This window comes from Fundulus heteroclitus, unplaced genomic scaffold, assembly GCF_011125445.2.
Source record: "Fundulus heteroclitus isolate FHET01 unplaced genomic scaffold, MU-UCD_Fhet_4.1 scaffold_259, whole genome shotgun sequence".
Classification (NCBI taxonomy): Eukaryota; Metazoa; Chordata; class Actinopteri; order Cyprinodontiformes; family Fundulidae; genus Fundulus; species Fundulus heteroclitus.
Window position 1 is genome coordinate 94,850 of NW_023396669.1, and position 24,883 is coordinate 119,732.

The following is a 24,883-nucleotide window of genomic DNA, read 5'->3' on the forward strand; positions in this document are numbered from 1 at the left end:
TTTGTTCACTATTGTTCTTGATCTCAATGGTCTTTTTCCTGGTTAAATAAAAGCTAAAAATGAAGCTGTTGTTCTTTTGTTGTTTCTTGATGTAGGGGAGCTGGAGAGGCGGATTTAGACAGAGACAGTTCTGCACCATGAGTTCTGTGTCTGTTCTGTTTAGTGACATCCTCTGTTCTGCAGTCAGCTTTATAAATCTGCCTGCCTTCAGACAACTGTTTGTTAACCAATGGTTGAAGTGCAAATAAAGCCAAATGTCTCTTCTCGTGTGCTCACCTATGTGGCTGTACACAGTAGGGGGGCTTACTCCAGGGTTGAAGATGTCAGTGACAGTCGTATACACTGGGAGACAAACATAGTTGTGGACTGTTTCAGAGAACAATGAAAGCTAACCTGTTACTTAGAGGTTAGTAACTGAACAGCATACAAACCAAGGCTGTTCAGCCTGCTGCTGATCTGGGCTGTTTTTCACACAATGTTTCTGATGGTCTCTGATTTATTTATTTTTTACAAAGAAGTCATTTACAGACCAGATTACCATCACCAGAAGTGGCCCACAGACCATCAGTTCAATAGCTCTGACCTAAAGAGTGATTTTCTAAAAAGGTGAATTATGGGTAACAGGCTAATGAGTGAAGAGCTGTTTAAAGTTTAAAATGTGTCTCTGGATGATTGTATCTTTCAAAAAGGTCAAAATATAAAAAAAAAACAAACCCTGCAGCAGAGGTGACCTGAATGAGCTGAAGATTTAGAAATCTGAATGGTTTAGACCAGGGGTGCTCACACTTTTTCAGCATGCGAGCTACTTATAAAACAACCAAGTCAAAATGGTCTACCTACCCACGACAAAAATGCAGAACATATAACTATTTTCAAGTTCATTAAGGATTATTTGTATGTAAAATGTATGTTGACGTACCTTGCATAACTGAATAAGCTAATATTGCACAACACAAATAATAAGTATTTACATTTAGTTTACTTTTGATGACTTGCACTGAATTGAATAGGCCAGGGATGCATTGTCCGGACAGTAGCTGCTGACAGCCAGCCTCAAGCACATTTCCAAATGTTCATCAGTCATGGTGGAACGGTATTTGGACTTAATGATCTTTATGTATGAAAAGGCTGACTCACATAAATAAGTGGAGCCAAATAATGCAGTCAAGGAGGTGCTTGCTCGTATTCTGCATGTCCAGATACACGGAAAAACTCTTTAATCTCCGGACAGAGTTCTCGAAATCTTTGGAGGAATTTCCCACAACTAAGCCATCTCACATCAGTATGTAGCAACAACTCAGAGTGGTCGCAGTCAGCCTTCTCCAGATGTGCACAAAATAACCGTCTTTGAAGAGATCTGGCTCGAATGGAACAGGCGATCTTCATTGCCACATCCATGATATCTTTCATGTTCAGCATTTTAGCGCATAACGCTTGCTGGTGGATTATGCAATGGTAGTTCAAGAAGTCTGGGAACGCACCCTCCTAGCTGCACTTTGCAATAAATCCATTCACACGTCCAACCATTGCAAGTGCTCCATCTGTGGTGATAGACACAAATTTGTACACTGGGAGCTGAGTTTTCTCAATAAAGTTTTTAAACGTCTGAAATATGTCCTCTCCTCGCGTCTGTTCCTTCATGGGAAGTGCTGTCAATAGCTCCTCTTTTGCAGTGAGACCACTAAACACCATACAAATGAAAATGCACATCTGGGCTGTGTCACTCACATCTGTAGATTCGTCCAACTGCAGGTAGAAACACTCGCAATCTCCGATGTCCTTCCACAGTTGCTGGGTTAAATCCTCAGCCATTGCTTCACAGAGCCGTGTAACTGTAGGTCTTGACAGCTGCAGAGCTTTGATTGAAGATAATATCTCTGCCTTATTTTTAAAGTCTTGAAACAATGAGTCAGCTGCTTCAACGAATGCTTCTTTTACTATCTCTCCGCCTTGGTAGGATTTACTGTTTTTAACAATAGCGTAACTCACCTGGAACGATGCTTAGGTGGCGGCTTTCGCTTTTGAAGTTTGTTGAGTGAAAAATTACTGCTGTCCGGACAACTGGGATTTTAGTTCCTCCACCTTTCTCTTTCTCAGCTGGCTTTTCGGCGCAAAGTCGTTGTCGTATTTTCTATGAAGAGTCCGAAAATGCTGCACATTTTCCTTCTTTGGTATTGCGATGTTAGAATGACAAATGAGGCAAACGCACTTCGAAAATGACATCGTGACATCATTCCGTATGAAAAAGATATGTTTTTTCCTTCTTACTTGGCCCAGCTTTCTCACTCATTTTGGTCAGCATATGTTTTAGCAAGGGTGTGTATAGCTGTGTACAAAAATTAGCTTAGCTTGTGAAGCGCTGTGCCGCTCCGCTAAGAAACGTCACAGGATGTGACGTCACATCCTGTGATGTGCCCAAATATGGGCAAAAATGGCAGCCCCCAGGATCAGTGACATCACACCAGTTCTAAAGTCCTTACACTGGCTCCCTGTATCTCAGAGAATAGACTTTAAAATACTTCTGTTAGTCTATAAATCCCTAAATGGCTTAGCACCTAAATCCATCACAGACTTGTTATCAGGGCATCAACCCTCCAGACCACTCAGGTCTTCTGGCTCCAGCCTACTCTGCATACCTAGAACCAGAACTAAACAAGGAGAAGCATCATTTAGTTCCTATGCTCCGCTTATCTGGAACAAACTTCCAGAAAACTGTAAAAGTGCGGAAAGCCTGAGTTCCTTTAAATCAAGATTAAAAACACATCTGTTTAAAATTGCCTTTGACTGTTCTAGTTAAACAGTTTTACTGTTTTTAATGTTCTTTTTTTGTTACTACATTCTATCCCTACTTGCTTTTATTCTATTTTCTATCTACATTTTATTATTTTGCTATATCTTAATCATGTAAAGCACTTTGTATTGTCTTGTACTGAATTGTGCTATATAAATAAATTTGCCTTTTGCCTTGCCTTGTGAGGACAATTTATGTTTCTATTTTTTGCTAATTAACCCTAAATACATTAAATCACCACAAACGTATTAGTTTTAGGTATAGCTAATGATTTGCAAATTTTTTATTGTCATTGACTTGTCATTTAAAATCTGAGGCAATTTGCTAACTGGCTTGTTTTTTTCGCTACGTCACTGTTCACTGTTCGCTACGTCACTCTGCGATCGACCAGTCGATCGCAGAGTGACATAGCGAGCACCCCTGGTTTAGACAGTCCAAAGTATAAAGGAAGTAGTTAAAGTTCCAAAAACGTCCAAAACTAACTTGAATAAGGAAGAATAAACCGGACGGAAATAATTCTGAACCAGCATCAGTCACTAAAGACTTCTGGACTCACCGAGCCTTTCTGCAGTTCCTCACAGCTGGAATGAGTCTCAGTCGTCCTGCTGCTGATGTGTTGTACTTCTCCAGGTCCAACTCATCCAGAACCTCCTCTGACATCTGCAGCATGTAGGCCAGAGCTGAGCACTGGATCTCTGAGAGCTTCTCTGATCTGTTCTCTGATTTCAGGAACTGTTGGATCTCCTGATAAACTGAGAGGTCCTTCATCTCCATCAGACAGTGGAAGATGTTGATGCTTCTGTCAGGAGAGATTTTATCAACAGTGGTTATCTCCTTCAGGTTGTTGATGACTTTCTGGATGGTTTCTGGACTGTTCTCTGTCTGACCCAGCAGGCCTCCTAAGAGTCTCTGGTTGGACTCCACAGAGAGGCCATGAAGGAAGCGGACAAACAGGTCCAGACGGCCATTTTTACTTTTGAATGATTTCTCCAGGATGCTCTTCAGGAAGTCCTCCAGAGATGTTTTGCTGTATTGTTGTCCCAGGAAGTTCTCCACCACCTCTGTGTTCCTGCTGGTGAAGCAGTGGAACATGTAGACTGCAGCCAGAAACTCCTGAATGCTAAGATGAACAAAGCAGTAGACTGCTTTCTGGAAGATCACGCTCTCTCTCTTGAAGATCTCTGTACAAATTCCTGAGTACACCGAGGCCTCTGTGACATCCAGACCACACTGCTGCAGGTCTTCTTGGTAGAACATGATGTTTCCTTTCTCCAGATGTTCAAACGCCAGCCTCCCCAGCTTCAGGAGGACTTCCCTGTCAGCCTCCATCAGCTCCTGTGGACTCCTCCCATGTCCTCCATGGTACTTGTTCTTCTTCCTCCTGGTCTGGACCAGCAGGAAGTGAGAGTACATGTCAGTCATGGTCTTGGGCAGCTCTCCTCTCTGCTCTGTGGTCAACATGTTCTCCAGAACCGTAGCAGTGATCCAGCAGAAGACTGGGATTCCACACATGATGTGGAGGCTCCTGGAGGTCTTGATGTGGGAGATGATTCTGCTGGACAGCTCTTCATCGCTGAACCTCCTCCTGAAGTACTCCTCCTTCTGGGCGTCGGTGAAGCCTCGTACCTCTGTTACCCTGTCAACACATGAAGGAGGGATCTGATTGGCCGCTGCAGGTCTGGAGGTGATCCAGACCAGAGCCGAGGGAAGCAGGTTCCCCTTGATGAGGTTTGTCAGCAGAACGTCGACTGATGACTTCTGTGTGACGTCAGAAACAAGCCGACTGTGGTTGAAGTCCAGATAAAGTCTGCTTTCATCCAGGCCGTCAAAGATGAAGAGAAGTTTGTGGGCAGCCAGCTGCTCTGCTGGGAGCTTCTGGAGGGTTGGATGGAAAACATGGAGCAGCGTGAGAAGACTGTGCTGCTCACCTCTGATCAGGTTCAGCTCCCTGAACGACAGCAGAACCACCACACGGACATCTTGGTTCTCCAAGCCCTCGGCCCAGTCCAGAGTGAACTTCTGCACTGAGAAGGTTTTTCCAACACCAGCGACGCCGTTGGTCAGAACCACTCTGATGGCTCCATGTTGGTCAGGTAAGGCTTTAAAGATGTCGTGGCACCTGATTGGAGAGTCATGGAGGTTCTGGATCCTGGAAGCTCTCTCCAGCTGCTTCACCTCATGTTGGGTATTAACCTCTTCACTCTGTCCCTCTGTGATGTAGAGATCAGTGTAGATCCTGTTGAGGAGGGTTCTACTTCCTGGTTCATCACTTCCTTCAGTCACACGTTCACATCTCCTCCTCAGACTGATCTTATGTTCCTCTTGAATCTCCTGCAGACCAACATCTGCTGGAACAGAGAAGAAAAGACAACTGAAGAAAAAACCTGATTTAGTGATGAAGTTGGAGCAGAAACATCTGGAACATCAGGAGGTGTTATCATTAGAAGGTCTCTTAGTTCACATGATGTGATGCTAACCAATGGGATCCATCCTTAGAAGCAGAACCTTGTTAGATGGTCAGACAGCAGAGTTGTGCCTCTGCTTTGTGGCCAGTATCTGTTCACTGTCAGGATCTGATTCACAAAGCAGATCAGATGAAGAAATGCTGACAGAAACATGCAGCAGCTTTCAGCAACATCAACTCTTTAGCATCAGGTCACCATTGTCCTCATTTCTCTGTTTCTATCTGACCTTCTCCCACAAACACAGCAGGTACAGAAGAGGCAGAGAGACAGAAAATGATTCCTGGCAGCATTTTCAGCTTTAATGAAGGAAATCTGGAGGAAATGCTCTAATCTGCCAGAGAAACAGCTCATTGGATCAGGTAGTGTTCACATTTCAGATGCTTTTCTCCCTCACAGACTGGATTGGAAGTTTTTGAAGTATAATTACAGATTAGAAATGAAATGGGACTGATTTGTTCCTTTAGAAGTAAACAGCAGATAGAAATATTCCATGTTTCTGCAAATATATCTCCTGTAATCTGGGATCTATTGTCGGAGTAAATAAAGGGTTCTGTCTCTCAGACTTTCCTTCCCTCTTTCTGTAAAGCAGCAGTGCAGCAGGTTGTTTTCTCCACCTTTTTGTTTCCATCAAAATGGGCTGCAGCTTTAAGGAGATGTTCAGTTTTAATGCATTTAGCACAAAGGGCTGAAAACAGAACCACTTCAAAGCAAACCCAATAGGTTGTTGGGTTAAACACACATGTTACATTTACAGCAGCTGGAAATCCAGAGATTCAGGGGAAATAACTGATCACAGAAAGATTTTTAAAGACATCAATTCCCAGATCCCAACTAAAGATGAGGAATAAGTTCAACAGAGATGATAGAAGGAAGTTCTGATTGGAGATGTTCAGTCTCACCTGGAGCACAGCTGCTCTGATTGGCTGCCAGCAGTCCAGGTCCTGGTCTGAAGAAGTAAAACTTATTTAATCATAACCCTTCTCCTTCCTTTAGTTCTTAACATAGATAAACAATCTTCCTAACTTTACTCATGAGTTTATAATGCTCTGAAGTCAATACTTAAACAAATAAATCAAAATTCACATACACATAGGCTACACATTTACATCCAAACACTTCTACCTACAGACCTCATGACCAGGACCACACATTTACAAACTGTGCCAGTGTTCCTTCAGTTAAATAGCATTGCCTCACTCACTAACATGTCTCATGATTATTTCGCTTTGCTTTCAGTTAAAATAAAAATTAAGTTCTTCTTTAATTTATATGCTGATGACTATGGCTGTGAATGTTTTTAAAAATTATGAATCAATTCCCATCTTAATTCGTAATGATCTATTCATTTAACCAAATATCAGCTTAAAAATAATAATTTTCACTGTGAACTTAAATGTGTGCGTACTCATTGCACGTACATGAGTCCGCGGGCTCAACGCTGACAGGTCAGCAGAGTTCATTTTGTATGAGTGCACAAGGGCTTGATGCACAGAGCTACCAGCAGGCGGTCGCTAGGCAACAGTCCCTCTGTTCTCACTGACAGGTGGAGCCTGCTGGGAAACTAACGTCTCTATAGGCTCAGCTAGCTAAGATAATCAAACATTTAACCATCTTCCCCGCTTCGTCCCGCTGGTAAAATTGAGGGATTGTATTTGTCTCAATAAACGTAGACAGCGGCTACGCTGGACCATGAAAGTTAAACGGTCCGCTGGACTCACAGTCTGCGCACAGAAAGCTGGGATGTTTTTATCAGTAAGGCACTAAGAGCAGATTTTATCTTAACGTGTTAGTCTGTTAATTAGTTCTTCTTCTGCTCTGAGGCCTCAGCAGGACAAAAACAAGCACTAAGCTCCCCCTAGTGGTCGGAGGCATGGTCGCAGCAAATATCACAGACTTCACACTCCAGTCCGGGAGGTGAATTTTTGATGTCATTATTTTAATAATGCACCAGATTAGTGTCCAAATTTATTGTCCCTTTGGTTTACTAAAGTGTTTATGAATTGAGTTTAATAGAAATAGCAGCTGTCTCTGTTTTCTACCCTGGATCTGTTTGGGTTTTCTGCCCCACAGCATGTTGGTGAAAACAATTGTCGCAACATTCAGGGAGAGAATTTGGTCCTTAGAGCCGCCACCATTACTTTATTTAAAGCCACCATTACTTTATTAATTTGCTGTCGAATGTTAATATGATACTAGTATCAATATGTCGCATAACTACATGATATTCAAGTAACAGCAAAACATTTTTAATACCAGCAATCCAATTTGAGTTTAGATTGAATCAAATAAAAAAGAATCAAGTCTAAATCTTGAGAATCGGAATCTAAACGATTCTTGAAATTTGAATAATTACCCAGCCCTACAGATGACTGAATACTGTGCTTTTATATCTCTGCAGAGTCACATGGATCAGTAAGTACAGTACTTGTTTCTTACTCTGAGTCTGAGGGTCCAGGTTCTGCACTGAAGAATGGAGGGTATTCTCTGGAGCAGTCACTCCTCATAGACGGACAGCTGGATCCTGGAGGTTCTGCACTTAAGTTTAGAGGGTGATCTCTGGACCGGTCACTCCTCATAGACGGACAGCTGGATCCTGGAGGTTCTGCTCTGTCCTCCTTTAGATCACAATCCTCCATCTTCTGGACTTCAGTCAGCCTGTGAGAGAAACCAGAACCAGTCAGTTCCCAGTGGTTCAGGTCCAGTCAGTATCTGTAAAGCAGAAAGCTGATTCCCATCATGTGTGTAGAGGACCAGAGGAACCAGAGTTCAGCAGGTACCATCTGGGTCTGGATCGTCTTCTCCTTCACTACTTCATGCACCTCCTGGTGTCTGCTGGGTGATCTCCTCAGAACCATCTGGAGAAGTTTCTGGTTTTATTAAGAAAATGAAGCTAAAACTGAGAGTGAAACCTTTTCTGGTCTAAAGTGGAATCATGTTCCAGGTCTGTAGAAACATCCAGAGTGAGGTCAGATGTAGTGAATGAAGGAGGGAACATTTCCTCTGAAGTTCTGATGTGTTGGTTCTGAACACAGCAGCCCGCTCACATGTTGGAGCCGGCTCCTGTTAGAGAGCCTTCAGGTAAAGCAGCGGTTCTGAAACCTTTCAGGTCCAGACCTCCTTTAGAGGAAGATGTTCTGCTGGTCCCTCTGCTGAGAGTCAGAACCTCTCAGAGAACAGAACATCTAGAGGAACCAGTGAAAACTTCCCTTTTCAACATTTTAACATCAGTTTGAACATCAGCATCACCTGAGGAGCAGGTAGCAGCAGCAGTTACCATGGTAACATAGCAGCCAGAAAGAGAGCTTTACCTGCTAACAGTAACATGACTTCACAGCAGAATTTTGAAATCCACATGAGCTCAATCAGAATAAAGGTGTTCCTCTTAAAAAGAGTTTATTTAGGAGGAAAATCTTGGTGTTTCAACCCCTTTATGACCAACGTTATATTCAGGTGACCTGTGGTTTTTCTCTATTCACTTCTTTGGCTGTAGAATCAAAAATGTCCTTCTGCCATTTTGTCCAAGACTTCTTCAACTTACAGTATCTGACAGTTATTCAGTATTAATTGTGTTTCTGACTGAGCAACAACTGTTTAAAGGGTAAAACAACAAACTTCAGGGACGCTGTTACAAACTAGTCTGCATGAACTGCTCAACAACATTTCTGGGTTGTTTTCATTTCATATAAACTTTAACATTTGTCAGGTAGGGCAGAAATGTAAACGTATTGAGAACTATTTAAAATAGAATTTATGTGAACAAAGACAACAGGCGATACTAAAACAGATGCTAGACAACTGAACAAATCTGGATCAAAGATGCCGCAGCCGTAGAGAAAACCAGGAAACCAGGAAATACAAGGAAACGCCTCTGAAGGAGAAACTGGATCCAAAACCAGGATAAAAAGGAGAGAAAAACTACAAATGGTCATATTCTGAAGGACTCTGATTGGTGGCCTACTGTGATGTCATCAGAGGCTTGTTGTATAATAACTAAATACCAACCATGAAATGTTGTTCTGCAGGATACAAACATTCTCTAGAGGGATTTTAGAGAAAGGTGCGGCTGCAAAGAACCAGAGATCAACTGAGAACAAAGTTTGATTTTCAGCTTTTATTCAGCAGCTAAATCACAATCTGGAGACTTCAGAGTTTTCAAACCAGTATTTCTGATTCAGCTCAATTATTCATCTAAAACAGGATCTGAGTCTCTGATGTCAGCATTATCCAACACCATGAGGATGAAGCAGCAGAGAACAGGTACTGGTTCCACTGAACAACTGTAGCTGCTACATGTGGAAATGGAAAGTTCCATTTTGTAAAACATCTTTTGGTAAAATAAAAAAAATTCTGTGAAAGGAACCAACCTGAGGGATGGTCTTCCCACAAACAGAGTCTGACTAGAATTTCCACTTTCAAACAACAAACAACATCCTGGCTCATCCAGCAGCAGCAGCCTGTGACTCTACACCTGTTTGAATCCAGGCTCACAACACAATACTTTATTCTCTGTAATTTTATTCATGAGGTTTTGTTTGTTTTATTGTTGTTATTTTTATCTTATTGGTTTTATTATAAGGAAGTAGCAGTAGAGCAGTAACAGAACTGGTACCAGTTCAACTGAACAACTAAAAAAAACAGCTTTAATATAGTTTTTAGAAATATTATCTCCTGTTTTCTTAAATACAGTTTTTGTCTTTAGAAAAGAGACAAACGAAGGAAACTGAGCGTTTGTTGGTGCTGATAACCAGGAAATCAGACCCTGACTGGCACCACGGTTACATGAAGCAGCAGCTTGGTTCTGAAGGAGAACCAGACTGAGTTCTGTTCCTGGTTCTGTTCCCAGTCCACAGAGAGAAAACCAGAACAAGTTCACACTCACCCTGATCCAGAGTCTTCTCTTTGTTCTGTTCTGCTGCTAAATGAGTCAGAACCTGTTTGTCCTGATCTGATACCTGACTGTAACTGACTCACCTGAGGCTCCGCCCCCTGTCAAGGTGAGTTTACCTGAGTTTAAACACCATTCCTTTCAGTTCTTCTTCTCTTTGCATCAACAGTGAACTGAGCTGTAAAACTCTGAGGTCAGGGTGAAACTTGTGTGTTTTTCAGGTTTCTTCTCAGTTTTCAGCTCATTTCCAGTCAACATTTTATTGCATTCAGTAGTTTTGTTCTCTGTAAACCAGGAAGAGATCAGCAGAACCTCTGGGAGGAGATCTGACAGCTTTAGCTGGACTCTAATCTTTCTTACTTTCTACGCTGTAAAACATTCAGTCCTGGTTCTACGTGGATCATTTTCTCCCTGAAATCATCTGGAAGTGTTCAGCAAATGTTCCCACAGTCAGCTTCACTTTCTCCCAGCTTGGAGTCAAAGAAAAGATTGATTTAATCTCTGACTGGGAATCTTCTCCTGATTTTTTTATTGAAACCCAAACTGGAAGAAGATCCCAGTCAGAGCTCCAGGTCCAATAAAGTTCTGGTCAGCAGACTGAGAAGCATCTCAGATCAGTCTGCTGAGGATCTGGAGATGTTGAGGTTCTCAGCAGGTTTAGTTGAGTCTGATTCCAGGAGATCTCCTCTCCAAAGTGTCTCCAAGTGTCCTGTCCTCCTGAGATGTTTCAGAGCAACATCCTGACAGCACAGCTGAGGAAACGTGTTGCTTGGAGAAGGAAGCAGAGACAGTGTGGAGGTGACTGCTGCTGTCACTTCTTCTTCCATCCACCTTCATGCTGCCAAGCCTCCTCTGGAGCTTCTGGGACAGAAAGCAAAGCAACATGTTGGTTTTGCTGAATCTCCTCCAGCTGCAGCATTTTTCCCCCTTAAAGCTGCTTCAGGGCAGATCTGAGGGAAAGAGGAGCTGAAGAGTTCTTCTTGAACATCTCAGCAGAACCACAGACTATTCTCCTTGCTACCATCACATTAATGCAGTAATTCATGCAAATAGACACCCTACCAAGCATTGACTGATGCAGGAGGTGAAAACAGAGGAGCCAGGGAAGGAGCAGCTGAGGAGTGACCTGCTGACATCACTGTCCACCCAGGGTTCAATAAAAGAAGCTGAGCTGGGAGTGGAAGAGGAGCTGCTGGGCTGCACAACTGCAGCACTAGCAGGTGGTCTGCCTGGCTGCAGCTTAGGAGCCTGTCCTGCTCTGTTTGCTGGGAGGATAAACTCATGTTGGAGCCCTGAGGTGGATGGAGCTTCATGCAGCATTTGCTGCAGAGGAGGCAGCTGTGAGCTGGCCACAGCCATGTGGTCTTCTGCAGTAAGGCCCTGGGGGAGGACACTTATCTCCTGGCTGCTCTCCCTTATATTAAAGCTGCAATCAGAAAACTGTCATCATTAGAATTAACTGCAATATTTCTCTTTCAGATGTCCCAGTAAAAAACAAACATTGTGCTTAGCACTGTGTCAGAGTCCTCTGACTGAGGAAAAGCTGCAGAGAGGTGGCCTCCATCAGGGTGTGGCAGTCCACCACCAGGTCTGGGATGTGCTGGTAGTCACTGAGCACTTTGCTCCACCCAGGAAGCTGGACTCCATCCCTCTCAGCTGGAGACTTGTGCAGCAAACACAACTTGATGCACATGGCCTCATCTAAGCGACTGGTGCTGCCTTGGTGTCTGGGCTCATAATAAATCCTCTCCATCAGGAAGAACGGTCCAGAGGCGGATGACCTCTGACCTGCTGCTCATCCAGGTAGAGCGCCTGACGCAGGGACACCAGGTACTCGGCCAAATCCTGCACCTTATCCCAGCCTGGGATGCCATCAGGTCCGAGGACTGCAGCCTGCAAGGAAGTATTAAAAAGCAGAATCCATTGCAGCAGTAAAATCTGCGAGTTAAAGCAGGAATAATGTAGCACTGCAGCTAACATGTCGTCTACTCACAGGGGCCTGGTCTGCAACGCTGGACCCAGCTGATGTTGCAGGACCAGAGGCTCCACTTGGCTGGACAGGGCGCTGCAGGGGTGGCTGCAGAGGAGGGGGCAGAGGACTCTGGCTGAGGTGCTGATGTAGAGATCCTTGGCTGGATGTGGACGGTGCAGAGGAAGAGGGGCTGAAGGCCTGCTGGACGCTGCTGTGTTCTGAATCATAGAGGACGGCCACGCTCAGGTCCTCGGCGTCCTCCTCCACAAAGCCTTCATCATCCATCAGCTCCACCGGCCCATCCTCTTCCTCTGGCTTTTCCATGAGGGTCAGTGAGCGAGCAGACTGACTGTAAAGGTCCTCCATCCCAAGAAGATCCCCTGAAAAGAACGCAGATCCAAAGCACAATCCACATTATTAGTCAAGACTGTGAACTAAGGAAGGATTCAGACATGCACTCCATAGTGGTGGAAAGTAGCAAAGTAAAAAGTGGAAGTAGAAGTGATGATACTACATGGCTACACTTTGACGCAGCTATCTGTACTTTCTACTGCTTTAAAGTTTTAAAGTGAACCAGTGTTTGCGCGCTATTGCTGCAGCTGAGAAAGCAGTGTTAGCGTCACGTGATACTGTGGCTACAACTCTCCACCACTGAGCTATATAATACACTGGAGTGCTAATCGCCCGCTGTTAGAACGAGTCGCTTTGAAGCCACCAGCCGCCATATTGGTACTCCCTATTTCCCCCCAGTAACTAGGGAATATGTGCGCTACAGCATCGAATAACGAGGATTTTTTCATGTTCAGGGGGGGCTTAAAACTTTTAAAATGTCAAATTCCATATACTTTTATGTTATGTTCTAAAACTATCAAGTACTGAGAAATTCATGTGCTGAAATATTCTGCATTTTATTCATTTAAATATATATATATATATATATATGTGTATATTTATTCATTTAAATATACATATATATATAACATTTATAAATATATCTAAATAACAATATACAAAAACATATATTTACATATATGTATACATATATATACATATATACATGTACAAATATTTCTATATACATAGATATATATTTAATATGAATAACATGTTAAATATTTCAGCACCTAATTTCCTAGTAGTTGATAGTGTTAGTACATCCACTGACTGTAGAATTACCTGTGAAACGTTTTCACTCAGCCAGAAAACTGCTTGTTGTTGCAACCAAATCCTATGGGATTCTGTGAGAGTAGGGAGTACTCCAGTGTATTATATAGCTCAGTGCTCTCCACATTCTGTTTCTATCATCCTCCTGGAACAAAAGACTTCTTATTTATCAGCAGCAATGTGGCTTAAATTTTTTAAAATTTTATTGGAATACCTGACATCACTGTAAAACGATGCAGTATTTTAAACACAGCCACACTTCTGCCTACAGAGGAGGATGAGTAAAGTCATGACTGCGCAGCTGTTTTAAATGTTGTTTGTACCATTCGTCCTGACTTACAAGACATCCCTTTTTCTAACGCTGATCTCGTATTGTATGTTGACAGCTCCTCCTTCCGTTCTGCTCCGGTATTGAACTGAGATGTGTTTGCTGTGTGTTCTGACTCAGGTGTTTTGCACTCAGGTCCTTTACAGCACTCCTATTCTGCTCAAACAGCTCAACTCATCGCTTTAACTGAGGCTTGTAAGTTGGTGGAAGGAAAAACTGTGGTATGGACACATGAATGGGGTACCGCGCGCAAGCTATTTTTAGAAACACAATGTCACGATGACGTCACATCACGTGGTACGCAGTGGGGCAAACTCCGGAAACCCGCCGCTGTTTTGCTGTAAAAGAGACGTGCGTTACCCTTGGTTTTACTCGGTAAACGACTGCTTTTTCCAAATCTAAGACCATGGTTTTTAAACATTGTTGCTATGGAACGTGCAACAGCGACTCGAGTTACGCTGATCGGCCGCATATGAAGGATGTTTTCTTCAAGACTGCCAAGGAGAAATGTGTGTGCTTGGTACACCGGGGCGGTCGGCCTACACAACAGTTCAACCCGGAAAAAGTTACCAAATTCAAGTACATATGTAGCAAGCATTTTGTCGGAGGAAAGGGCCCAACCGAAGAACATCCTGACCCAATTCCAGCGACATCAAGTCAAGGTAAGAGTATTTTGGTGGCCGACATGTTAATAAAGTAGCGCCTGCTACCATGATAGCATATAGGCTGTCATGGTAGCAGGCGCTAACATGATAGCCTGCTACCAGGATAGCTTACTCAAAAACATTTCAAATGAGACAAACATTAAACATATACCCATTCCTGGACGGTGATTGCAAACAACAACAAAAAAAAACGGCCGACGCTGCCATGATCGCCGGGCAGGAAAAAAACCCAAAGCTTACCGTTCATCAACTCGGCCAGTTTTCCAGTCTTTTTAAGCCATCGAACCTCAAGCCATCGTTTGAGCTGAAGGTTGGTGTGTTCTTCCACAGTGCGACCAGTAAACCGTGTGCCTGGAACATCGTCTTGGGAAAGTTTAACGGCTGTAAAGTCGGTCATATCGCTGGTTCTGTTGCGCTTGTAATAGCTGGTTGCTACGGGCGTTCTCTACCTGTATGCCCTACCTAAGCGGCAAAAGAGGCGTTGCTCTTGAGACTGTGACGTCACGTGCGCGGTACCCCATTGGATCACGTGTCCAGAGGGATGATGCTGGATATGTTAAAAAATATCCTGAATATCCTGGGGGGTCCTGGAGTTAATTTCCAGTGATAATGGGACAGATTTTGTAAACAAAGCTCTGCAGGAAATCAGCAAACTTCTGGGTTTCTAATAAATAATAATAATAATAATTATTATTATTATTATTTAACTTTATTGATCTCATAATGGAGACATTCACTTCTACATCTTAACCCATCACCCTTGGGGAGCAGTGGGCTGCCACTGTGCTTCGCCTGGGGAACAATGGGGGGCTAAGGGTCTTGCTCAAGGACCCAGAGTGCAGGCTGTGGGGATTAAACCGGGCACTTGCATCCTTCTCTGAGTGCAAGCGCACTGCTCTACTAGGCCACCACTCCTCCTTAATTAAAAACATATTGTGCTTATCATCCAAGTCAGGAGTAGCTGTAGAAAAGGAAAGGTTCACCATAAAAAGCAAACTGGCTAAATGTTGTGGAGAAACAGGTTTATCTTGGCCAAAAGCTCTCCCCCTGGTTCTCATGTACATGCAAATGAAATAATAGATCCAGAGCTAATCTAAGTCCTTTGAAATTCTTTTTGCGAGCACAGGGGAGGAGGACCCAATACTAACTGATCCACATTAACAACTACTCATTTTGCACATTTAATGTTAGAATATTGTAAGGTTCTGTCACGTTCTCTTTCTTTTTCTCATCAGGCTGTGAGAGCCGCATTACCCCCATTGGCTGATAAAATCCTGCGCCAGTTCCAGCCAGGACAGTGGGTGCTGATCCGAGACACCAGGAGAAGTCACTGGAGACACAAGCGTTGGACTGGTCCATTCCAGATCCTGCTGGTGACCCACACTGCCGTGAAGGTCCAAGGAAGGAACACCTGGATCCATGCCACACAGTGCAAATTGTTCAAGGGTTAGGGAGCAGCATCCGGGTCTGAACCCCTTTGCCTAGAGGAGCTTCCAACGAACGCCCACCTGTACCAGCGTGAAGCGCCGAGCCACTCTAGAGAGGCAGCAGGATTTTTTTATTTCTTTTTTCGTCTCTTGTTTTAAAAATAACTAAATAAATATAATAATAAAAAATACTGAGTACCAGAAGAAAGGACAATCCACTTCGCAGCCAAAATCAACATGCAGCAGTTGCACCAAGTGACTCTATTAATAAGCTGCTACTTTTTAAGTGAAAGAAGTGATATGAGAAAAAGAGTATATTAAATTATAAGAGGGGGAAATGATAGAATTATTCTTACTATTTATCTTATTTACTATGTTCATTGCATTTATCATATATATATACTCTTTACTACTAAGACGTTTTAAAGTTTTAAATATTAAAGTGTATTTCATGTGGCTGATCTTTCTCTCATCATTGCAGAAGGCCTGCAGAAAGCATAGAACTATGTTGTGACTATAAAAGTGTTTTTATGAACTCTATTCAGCCATCTGGAGTGCTTACAGATAACTGAGCTGTGTGAACTGCTTGGTACTATCTTGAAGGTCACAGTTGTTTTGCTTCTCCCTACCCCTTAGCTTGACAATGCCTAATAAAAAGAAAGGAGCGGGCGGAGAGCTTTAGAGCGAGTTTTGGAGATCTGTATTAAGCATCTCAGCTCCTCTCCTTGCAAGATAATTTGAAAACCAAAACTGGAGTTGTTGTCTCTCCTTCTTGTATTGTTAATGTATGTTTTAGGTGTTTGAACCTGACAAAATGAGATATAATTGAAATGTTTATTATAGTAGAGCTATATGTAAATAAAGTCAATAAACATCTATATCTATATAATGTAAACCTATTGTGACTGTTTAAGCCTAATAGCTCTCAGCCATGTAACAATAGTCTAACTGCATTTGTATCAGCTTTTGATATTTAAACATTGCAGTCCTAAAATCCCACAGGGGACATCAGAGCTGCTGTGCTGAGCCGCCACCTGCCCTGACCCCCTGTGGTCCTCAGCAGGAGCCTTTGGTTCAAAGAGAAGCTGCTGGGATTTACAGCCGCTCTGGTACAAACATTTCACCCTGCAGTGAAAGGCAATTACAAGCAGCACAAGCAACCAGTGTCTGTGGACAGCATTTATTCACAGAGACAAAGACACAACACACTTCCGTTTAGAAATTATAAACGGTATTATAATATAGAGATAATATAATAACAGGATCCAGTAATATAAATAAAGAATGCAGAATCCATTGCAGCAGTAAAATCTGCGAGTTAAAGCAGGAATAATGTAGCACTGCAGCTAACGTGTCGTCTACTCACAGGGGCCTGGTCTGCAACGCTGGACCCAGCTGATTTTGCAGGACCAGAGGCTCCACTTGGCTGGACAGGGCGCTGCAGGGGTGGCTGCAGAGGAGGAGGCTGTAGAGGAGGCAGAGGACTCTGGCTGAGGTGCTGATGTAGAGATCCTTGGCTGGATGTGGATGGTGCAGAGGAAGAGGGGCTGAAGGCCTGCTGGACGCTGCTGTGTTCTGGATCATAGAGGACGGCCACGCTCAGGTCCTTGGCTTCCTCCTCCACAAAGCCTTCATCATCCATCAGCTCCACCAGCCCATCCTCTTCCTCTTGCTTCTCTATGAGGGTCAGTGAGCGAGCAGACTGACTGTAAAGGTCCTCCATCCCAAGAAGCTCCCCTGAAAAGAACGCAGATCCAAAGCACAATCCACATTATTAGTCAAGACTGTGAACTAAGGAAGGATTCAGACATGCACTCCATAGTGGTGGAAAGTAGCAAAGTAAAAAGTGGAAGTAGAAGTGATGATACTACATGGCTACACTTTGACGCAGCTATCTGTACTTTCTACTGCTTTAAAGTTTTAAAGTGAACCAAGAATGAAAGTATTTGAAATAGAAGAAAACACTGCAGGCTCTTTCAGTCTCTGACCTGCTTTAGACTTTGTTTGTGACAATTATTCATCAGGAAGAATAAGAGGAGCAGTAGGAAGAGCAGGAGGAGGAGGAGCAGGAAGAGGAGGAGGAGCAGGTGAAGCAGTATGAGGAGCAGAAGGAGCAGCAGCTGGTGGAGGAGCAGTAGGTGGAGGAGCAGCTGGTCTTTGGCCTTTGCTGTTTTCAGGGAGGTGCAGAGCGCCTGGGCCTCCTCTCTAGGCTCCTCCTACACTTCCTTTATGGAGCTGCCCTTGAAGTTACCAAACTCCACCATCAAACATCCAGAGTTAGCGCTCCTCTGGGCCTCCTGGAGCATGACATCCATATAAATACAGACAGTGGAAGAACCACCGTGCTGGTACTATTGGATCTCAGTGCAGCATTTGATACTGTCGATCACTCCATTCTGTTAGAACGCCTGGAGAACTGGGTCGGCCTCTCTGGTACAGCTCTCCACTGGTTTAAATCCTACTTAAAGGACAGGGACTGTTTTTTGTATCAGTAGGTAACTTTACATCAAAGATGAAAAAAATCACATGTGGGGTTCCCCAAGGGTCCATCCTGGGTCCCCTCCTATTCAATATCTACATGCTCCCTCTAGCTCAGATAATAAAAAACAACATCAGCTACCATAACTATGCAGACGACACACTATGAACCAGTTCAAGCACTGAGTAAATGCCTAGAATAAATCAATGCCTGGATGTGGCAAAATGATCTTCAATTGAATAAAAACAAAACAGAAGTAATAATATTTGGACCAATAGAGGAGAGATCAAAAGTTAGCACACAGCTTCAGCTGTTTCAGCTAAAAACCACTAATCAGGCCTGAAACCTGGGAGTAGTGATGGACTCAGACCTGAACCTCCAAAAGCATCTAAACACAATTACAAGGTCGGCTTTCTATCACCTGAGGAACATTTCCAGGATTGAAGGACTGATGTCTCAGCAGGATCTGGAAAAACTAATCCATGCGTTTATTTTTAGTAGAACTGATCACTGCAACAGTGTTTTCACAGGTCTGCCTAAAAAGTGGATCAGAACGCTGCAGCTGATCCAGAACGCTGCTGCCTGCGTCCTCACTAAGACTAAGAAAGTAGAGCACATAACCCCAGTTCTAAAGTCCTTACACTGGCTCCCTGTATCTCAGAGAATAGACTTTAAAATCCTTCTGTTAGTCTATAAATCCCTGAATTAGCACCTAAATACATCACAGACTTGTTATCAGGGCATCAACCATCCAGACCACTCAGGTCTTCCGGCTCCAGCCTACTCTGCATACCTAGAACACGAATTAACACGGAGCAGCAGCATTTAGTTCCTATGCTCCACTTATCTGGAACAAACTTCCAGAAAACTGTAAAAGTGCGGAAAGCCTGAGTTATTTTAAATCAAGATTAAAAACACATTTGTTCAGGATTGCCTTTGACTGTTCTAGTTAAATTGTTTTACTGTTTTTAATGTTCTTTTTTGTTTGTACATTTTATTGTAGAAACAATATTGTAGAAACATCTGTTTTGTTTTCCTATATTTTAATCATGTAAAGCACTTTGTATTGCCTCTGTACTGAATTGTGCTATATAAATAAATTTGCCTTGCCTATCTATCTATCTATCTATCTATCTATCAATCTATCCATCCATCCATCCGTCCGTCCGTCCGTCCGTCCGTCCGTCCGTCCGTCCGTCCGTCCGTCCGTCCGTCCGTCCATCTATCTATCTATCTATCTATCTATCTATCTATCTATCTATCTATCTATCTATCTATCTATCTATCTATCTATCTATCTATCTATCTATCTATCTATCTATCTATCTATCTATAGATATAGATATATCTATAGATAGATAGATAGATAGATAGATAGATAGATAGATAGATATAGATATATATATAATATATATATGTGCCATTAGATATGTAGTCTCATATAAGACATAAGCCTGCCATATATTATGGCGGTCTCATAACCAGTCCATGCCTCTGTCAAGCAAATTATTAATAAGTTAATAAATCCCTACACATTTCCTTTATGAATTTGCATACTGAACTTTGTCTTTTTTAAAACTCAGATTAAGAGAAATAGTTTCCTTATTAGGAAAAAAGCATACAGTTCAGATTTAACTTTTCAGACAGGCATTCTGAATCCACGAATGCATCTACTGAGCTTATGTTTAGAAACAATTCATTAGAACAGCTGAAGCGCTTCAGACACAGACGCCACATGTGCAGGAAAGAATATAGTTGCAGTCTTGCAGATATAAAATGTTCCAATTGAAATAGATCTATATAGCAAGAATAGCTGCACTCTGCTTTTTTTAGCAACTAAAAATATCTGTGGTCCAATCATGGTCTAATTGTGAAACAAAGATGCAAAGGGGTAGGTTTGATTTGAACTCTGGTAGGAACACCTACAAACAAACCTTTCCTGGTCTGACGTCATTGGTTATACGCAATATGCATGCTCCTAGTTTTTGATGCTTAACTTGAGCGTCAGGGCGCATTTCGTCTGTCTAAAGAGAAAAGCAGTATTTCTTGCTACATTTAAACAACGTTTATAACCATGACACACACTACAGTAGATGCTGTTTGTTAATGTTTAAAGCATCAAAGGATCTGATGACTGTCTAATTGGGACCTTTTTTCCATTTGAACTAACAGCAACAGAGACAAATGGTAAATATGTGTCTATCAAACCAAATATAGTCACAATATGTCTGTTGTCTATCCTGTATTTTCTTTTGAAGATATAGAAATGCGCAGAGAGAAACCCACCCTTTTTTTTTTTATCTAAGATACTCTGCACCATAAAACCAGAATCAGAATTAGACATACTCTAATAATCCCAGAGAGAAATTACTTTTGTTACATGCTCCAGATATACAAACATATTTATATATATATTTACAACATTCCACACAAAGTAATATAAATATATGCATATATAAGTCAATATATATACATATATATATTATATATATATATATATATATATATATATATATATATATATATATATATATACATGTATACTATATATATAGTATATATAATATATATATACATGGTATATATATTAATATATATTCGATATTAGACCATGTATATATCTATCTATATATCTATCTATCATACTACCTGTATATATATCTATATCGATATATCTCTCTCTCTCTATATATATATCTAGATATATATCTATATATATATATATAATATACTATTTTATGTATATATATACCAGGGGTTGGACAATGACACTGAGCACAACATATAATGTTATTAGTATGGGGTAGGGTCTCCTTGCGGCCCATACCGTGTAACTTGCTTCTTGGGAATGACATATACAGTCCTGCAAAGTGGTGCAGAGGGATTTTAAGCCATTCTTCTTGCAGGATAGTGGCCAGGTCACGACTTGATGCTGGTGGAGGAAAATGTTTCCTGACTCGCTCCTCAAAAAAACCCCAAAGTGTTGTATGGGGCCAAGGGAATGCCATGATATGGCAGCCCAAACCATCACTGATACACCCCCATGCTTCACTCTGGGCATGCAACAGTCTGGGTGATACGCTACTTTGGGGCTTCTCCACACCGTAACTCTCCTGGATGTGGGGAAAACAGTAACGGTGGACTCATCAGGGAAAAATACATGTTTCAAATTGTCCACAGCCCAAGATTTGCGCTCCTTGCACCATTAAAACCGACGCTTGGCATTGGCACGAGTGACCAAAGGTTTGGCTATAGCAGCCCGGCCGTGGATATTGACCCTGTGGAGCTCCCGACGGACAGTTTTGGTGAAAACAGGAGAGTTGAGGTGCACATTTAATTCTGCCGTGATTTGGGGAGCCGTGGTTTTATGTTTTTTGGATACAATCCGGGTTAGCACCCGAACATCCCTTTCAGACAGCTTCCTCTTGCGTTCGCAGTTAATCCTGTTGGATGTGGTTCGTCCTTCTTGGTGGTATGCTGACATTACCCTGGATGCCGTGGCTCTTGATACATCACAAAGACTTGCTGTCTTGGTCACAGATGCGCCAGCAAGACGTGCACCAACAATTTGTCCTTTATACTCTGGTATGTCACCCATAATGTTGTGTGCATTGCAATATTTTGAGCAAAACTGTGCTCTTACCCTGCTAATTGGACCTTCACACTCTGCTCTTATTGGTTCAATGTGCAAATAATGAAGATTGGCCACCAGGCTGGTCCAATTTAGCCATGAAACCTCCCACAATAAAATGAGAGGTGTTTCAGTTTCATTGTCCAACCCCTGTGTGTGTGTGTGTGTGTATATATATATATATATACATATATATATATATATATATATATACATACATACATATACACATATATATATATATATATATTAGGGCTGGGCAAGTTAACGCGTTAATTTCGCGTTAACTCATTAGACTATTAACGGCGATATTTTCTTTAACGCGCGTTAACGCATGTTGCTCATGCTTTTATTTTGTGAAGGTCTGTTGCTGCGGTGTAGGGGTTTGAATCAGAACAGTAGGTGGCGATAATGCGCCAATAACCTCGCTGTCAGCCCAGCCTCGGATTCAAAGAGGAAGAAAGGTGCTGGCCGGAAAAAAACAAAGCCAACATGCGGAAGGTGGTGTTTCCCGCAGGCGAGGCGAGGCGGTGAGTTGGTGAACGGAACAAGTTTTGTGCGGAGCGGAGCGGAGCGGGGTCTGCATCGACGCCGTCGGTGAAGTCGCTTCTCGTTTCAAAGTATCCATGTGTTTTTGCCTGTTTTTCCCTGCCATTCACTATATACACGCGAGAAAGCAACAACAAAAAAATGCGTGTTAACGTCAAATAAATGCAAGCAACGCAAGCATATCGAGTTAGCAAGCATTTCAGTTTAAAGTTCTTCCAGCATGGAATATGACAGAAAGAAGTTAGTTGTAACCACTGTTAAACTTTGGTATTGAACATAAAATGGTAATGCTGCTCCCTGCTGTTACCTCAGAAATTGCCTGTTTTTGGTAGATTTTTTGCCCCATAAAGAGAATTCCCTGTCAGTGGCAATAAGCTTTAATTTATTATTATTGCTATTTTTTGTTTTACATGTTTAAGTTGAGCTTTACACTAAATATGTGTTACTGATAAGTGCTACAAATGTTACAACACTTTTGTTCATATGGCAGCAGAACATTAAAATAAAAGTGCTCTTTACACTACTTTTGAATTAATTCTTGGAGTTTGTAAATACAATGCGATTAATCGCGATTAATCGCGATTAATTAATCGCGATTAATCGCGATTAATCAGGGCGATTAATCGCGATTAAATATTTTAATCGTTGCCCAGCCCTAATATATATATATATATATATACATATATATATACACACATAGAGATATATATAGATATAGAGAGAGAGAGAGAGACATATAGAGAGACACAGGAGAGATAGATAGAGAGAGATAGATAGAGAGAGAGAGAGACAGAGATATAGACACACATAGATATATATAGATATATATATAGATATATATAATATATATATATATATACAGATATATATAGATATATATACATAGATATATACATAGAATATACATATAGATATATATATGTACATATATAGATATATAGCATATATATATATATATATACTCTACTAGTATATATAATATATTATATATATATATAAAACTATAGATCCAAATAAGTGATAGTGACTTGTGCAAGAACAGTGCAAAGAATGCATAAATGTCAGTTACAGAGGGGGGTGTCTGAATCATTGAGGGAGGCGTTGTAAAGATTGATGACCACAGGCAGGAATGATTTCCTGTGGCGCTCTGTGGTGCATCTGGGTGAGAGGAGTCTTCTGCTGAAGGAGCTTCTCTGCTGGGCCAGTGTGTCATGGAGAGGGTGTGAGACATTGTCCAAGACTGACTGGAGCCTGGACAGCATCCTCCTCTCTGCCACGGTCGTCAGAGTGTCCAGCTCCTCCCTCACCACATCACCGGCCCTCCCGATCAGTTTGTTTAGACTGTTGTTGTCAGCAGCTCTCAGCCCACTGCCCCAGCATGAGACAGCAAAGAAGATCGTACTGGCAACAACAGACTCATAAAACATCCTTAGCATCGTCCGGCAGATGTTAATGGACCTCAGCCTCCTCAGGAAAAGGAATCGGCTTTGGCCCTTTTTGTAGACCGCCTCGGTGTTTCTAGTCCAGTCCAGCTTATTGTTAATGTACACTCCCAGGTACTTATACTCTTCCACAGTGTCTACAGGGACCCCCTGGGTGGAAACAGGGGTCACAGGTGTTTTTGTCCTCCTCAGATCCACTATTAGCTCCTTAGTCTTTGTCACGTTGAGTTGCAGATGGTTCAGCTCACTCCAAGTGACAAAGTTGCCCACCACAGTCCTGTATTCACTCTCATCACCATTTTCAATGCAGCCAACTATTGCTGAGTCATCAGAAAACTTCTGAAGGTAGCAGGACTCAGTGCAGTAGTTGAAGTCTGAGGTGAAAAGGGTGAAGAGGAAGGGGGAGAGGACAGTCCCCTGAGGGGCTCCAGTGTTGCTGACCACCCTGTCAGACACACAGTACTGTAGGCGTACATACTGTGGTCTGCCTGTCAGGTAATCAACAATCCAGGATACGATGGGGGCTTCCACCAGCATTGTCATCTTCTCACCCAGTAGAGCCGGACAGATGGTGTTGAAGGCACTGGAGAAATCAAAGAACATGATTCTCACAGTGCTCGCTGGCTTGTCCAGATGAGTGTAGACTCTGTTCAGCAGGAAGATGATGCTGTCCTCAACTCCCAGGCAGGGCTGGTAGGCAAACTGTAGTGGATCGGTGAGGGGCCTGACCATGGGCCTCAGCTGCTCCAGGACTAGCCTCTCGAAGGTCTTCGTGATGTGGGACGTCTGTAGTCCTGAGGGCCGCTAGGATGCGGCGTCTTTGGCACAGGAATGTTTCCCACAGCACGGGGACACTCTGGAGGTGCAGGCTCAGACTGAAGACTAGGCTAAGTACTCCACACAGCTGGTAGGCACAAGCTTTGAGCACCCTGGGGAATACACCATCGGGGCCAGCAGCTTTGTCGGAATGCAGTCTGGTTAGCTGTCTTCTCACCAGGTCAGGAGTGAAGGACACTGTAGAGGTAACACTAGGGCGAGGGGTGAGGTCCTCAGGTTGTGGAGGACATGATGTGAAGCAGGGGGGA

At 42.6% G+C, this 24,883-nt stretch overlaps 1 protein-coding gene across 1 annotated transcript in view; it reads right to left on the reverse strand.

Annotated features, from left to right (window-relative positions):
- Positions 1 to 10,429, reverse strand: part of LOC118559271 (NLR family CARD domain-containing protein 3-like) — a 48,554-nt gene extending 38,125 nt beyond the window's left edge. Inside the window, exons 1-4 of the mRNA XM_036129961.1 lie at positions 10,136 to 10,429; positions 7,693 to 7,911; positions 6,156 to 6,202; positions 3,348 to 5,136 (exon numbers count right to left, since the gene is read on the reverse strand). Coding sequence (XP_035985854.1) covers positions 3,348 to 5,136; positions 6,156 to 6,202; positions 7,693 to 7,892 — 2,036 coding nt within the window. The 5' untranslated portion in view covers positions 7,893 to 7,911; positions 10,136 to 10,429. The remainder of the gene's footprint in view (positions 1 to 3,347; positions 5,137 to 6,155; positions 6,203 to 7,692; positions 7,912 to 10,135) is intronic.
- Between the last annotated feature and the right edge of the window lie 14,454 nt (positions 10,430 to 24,883).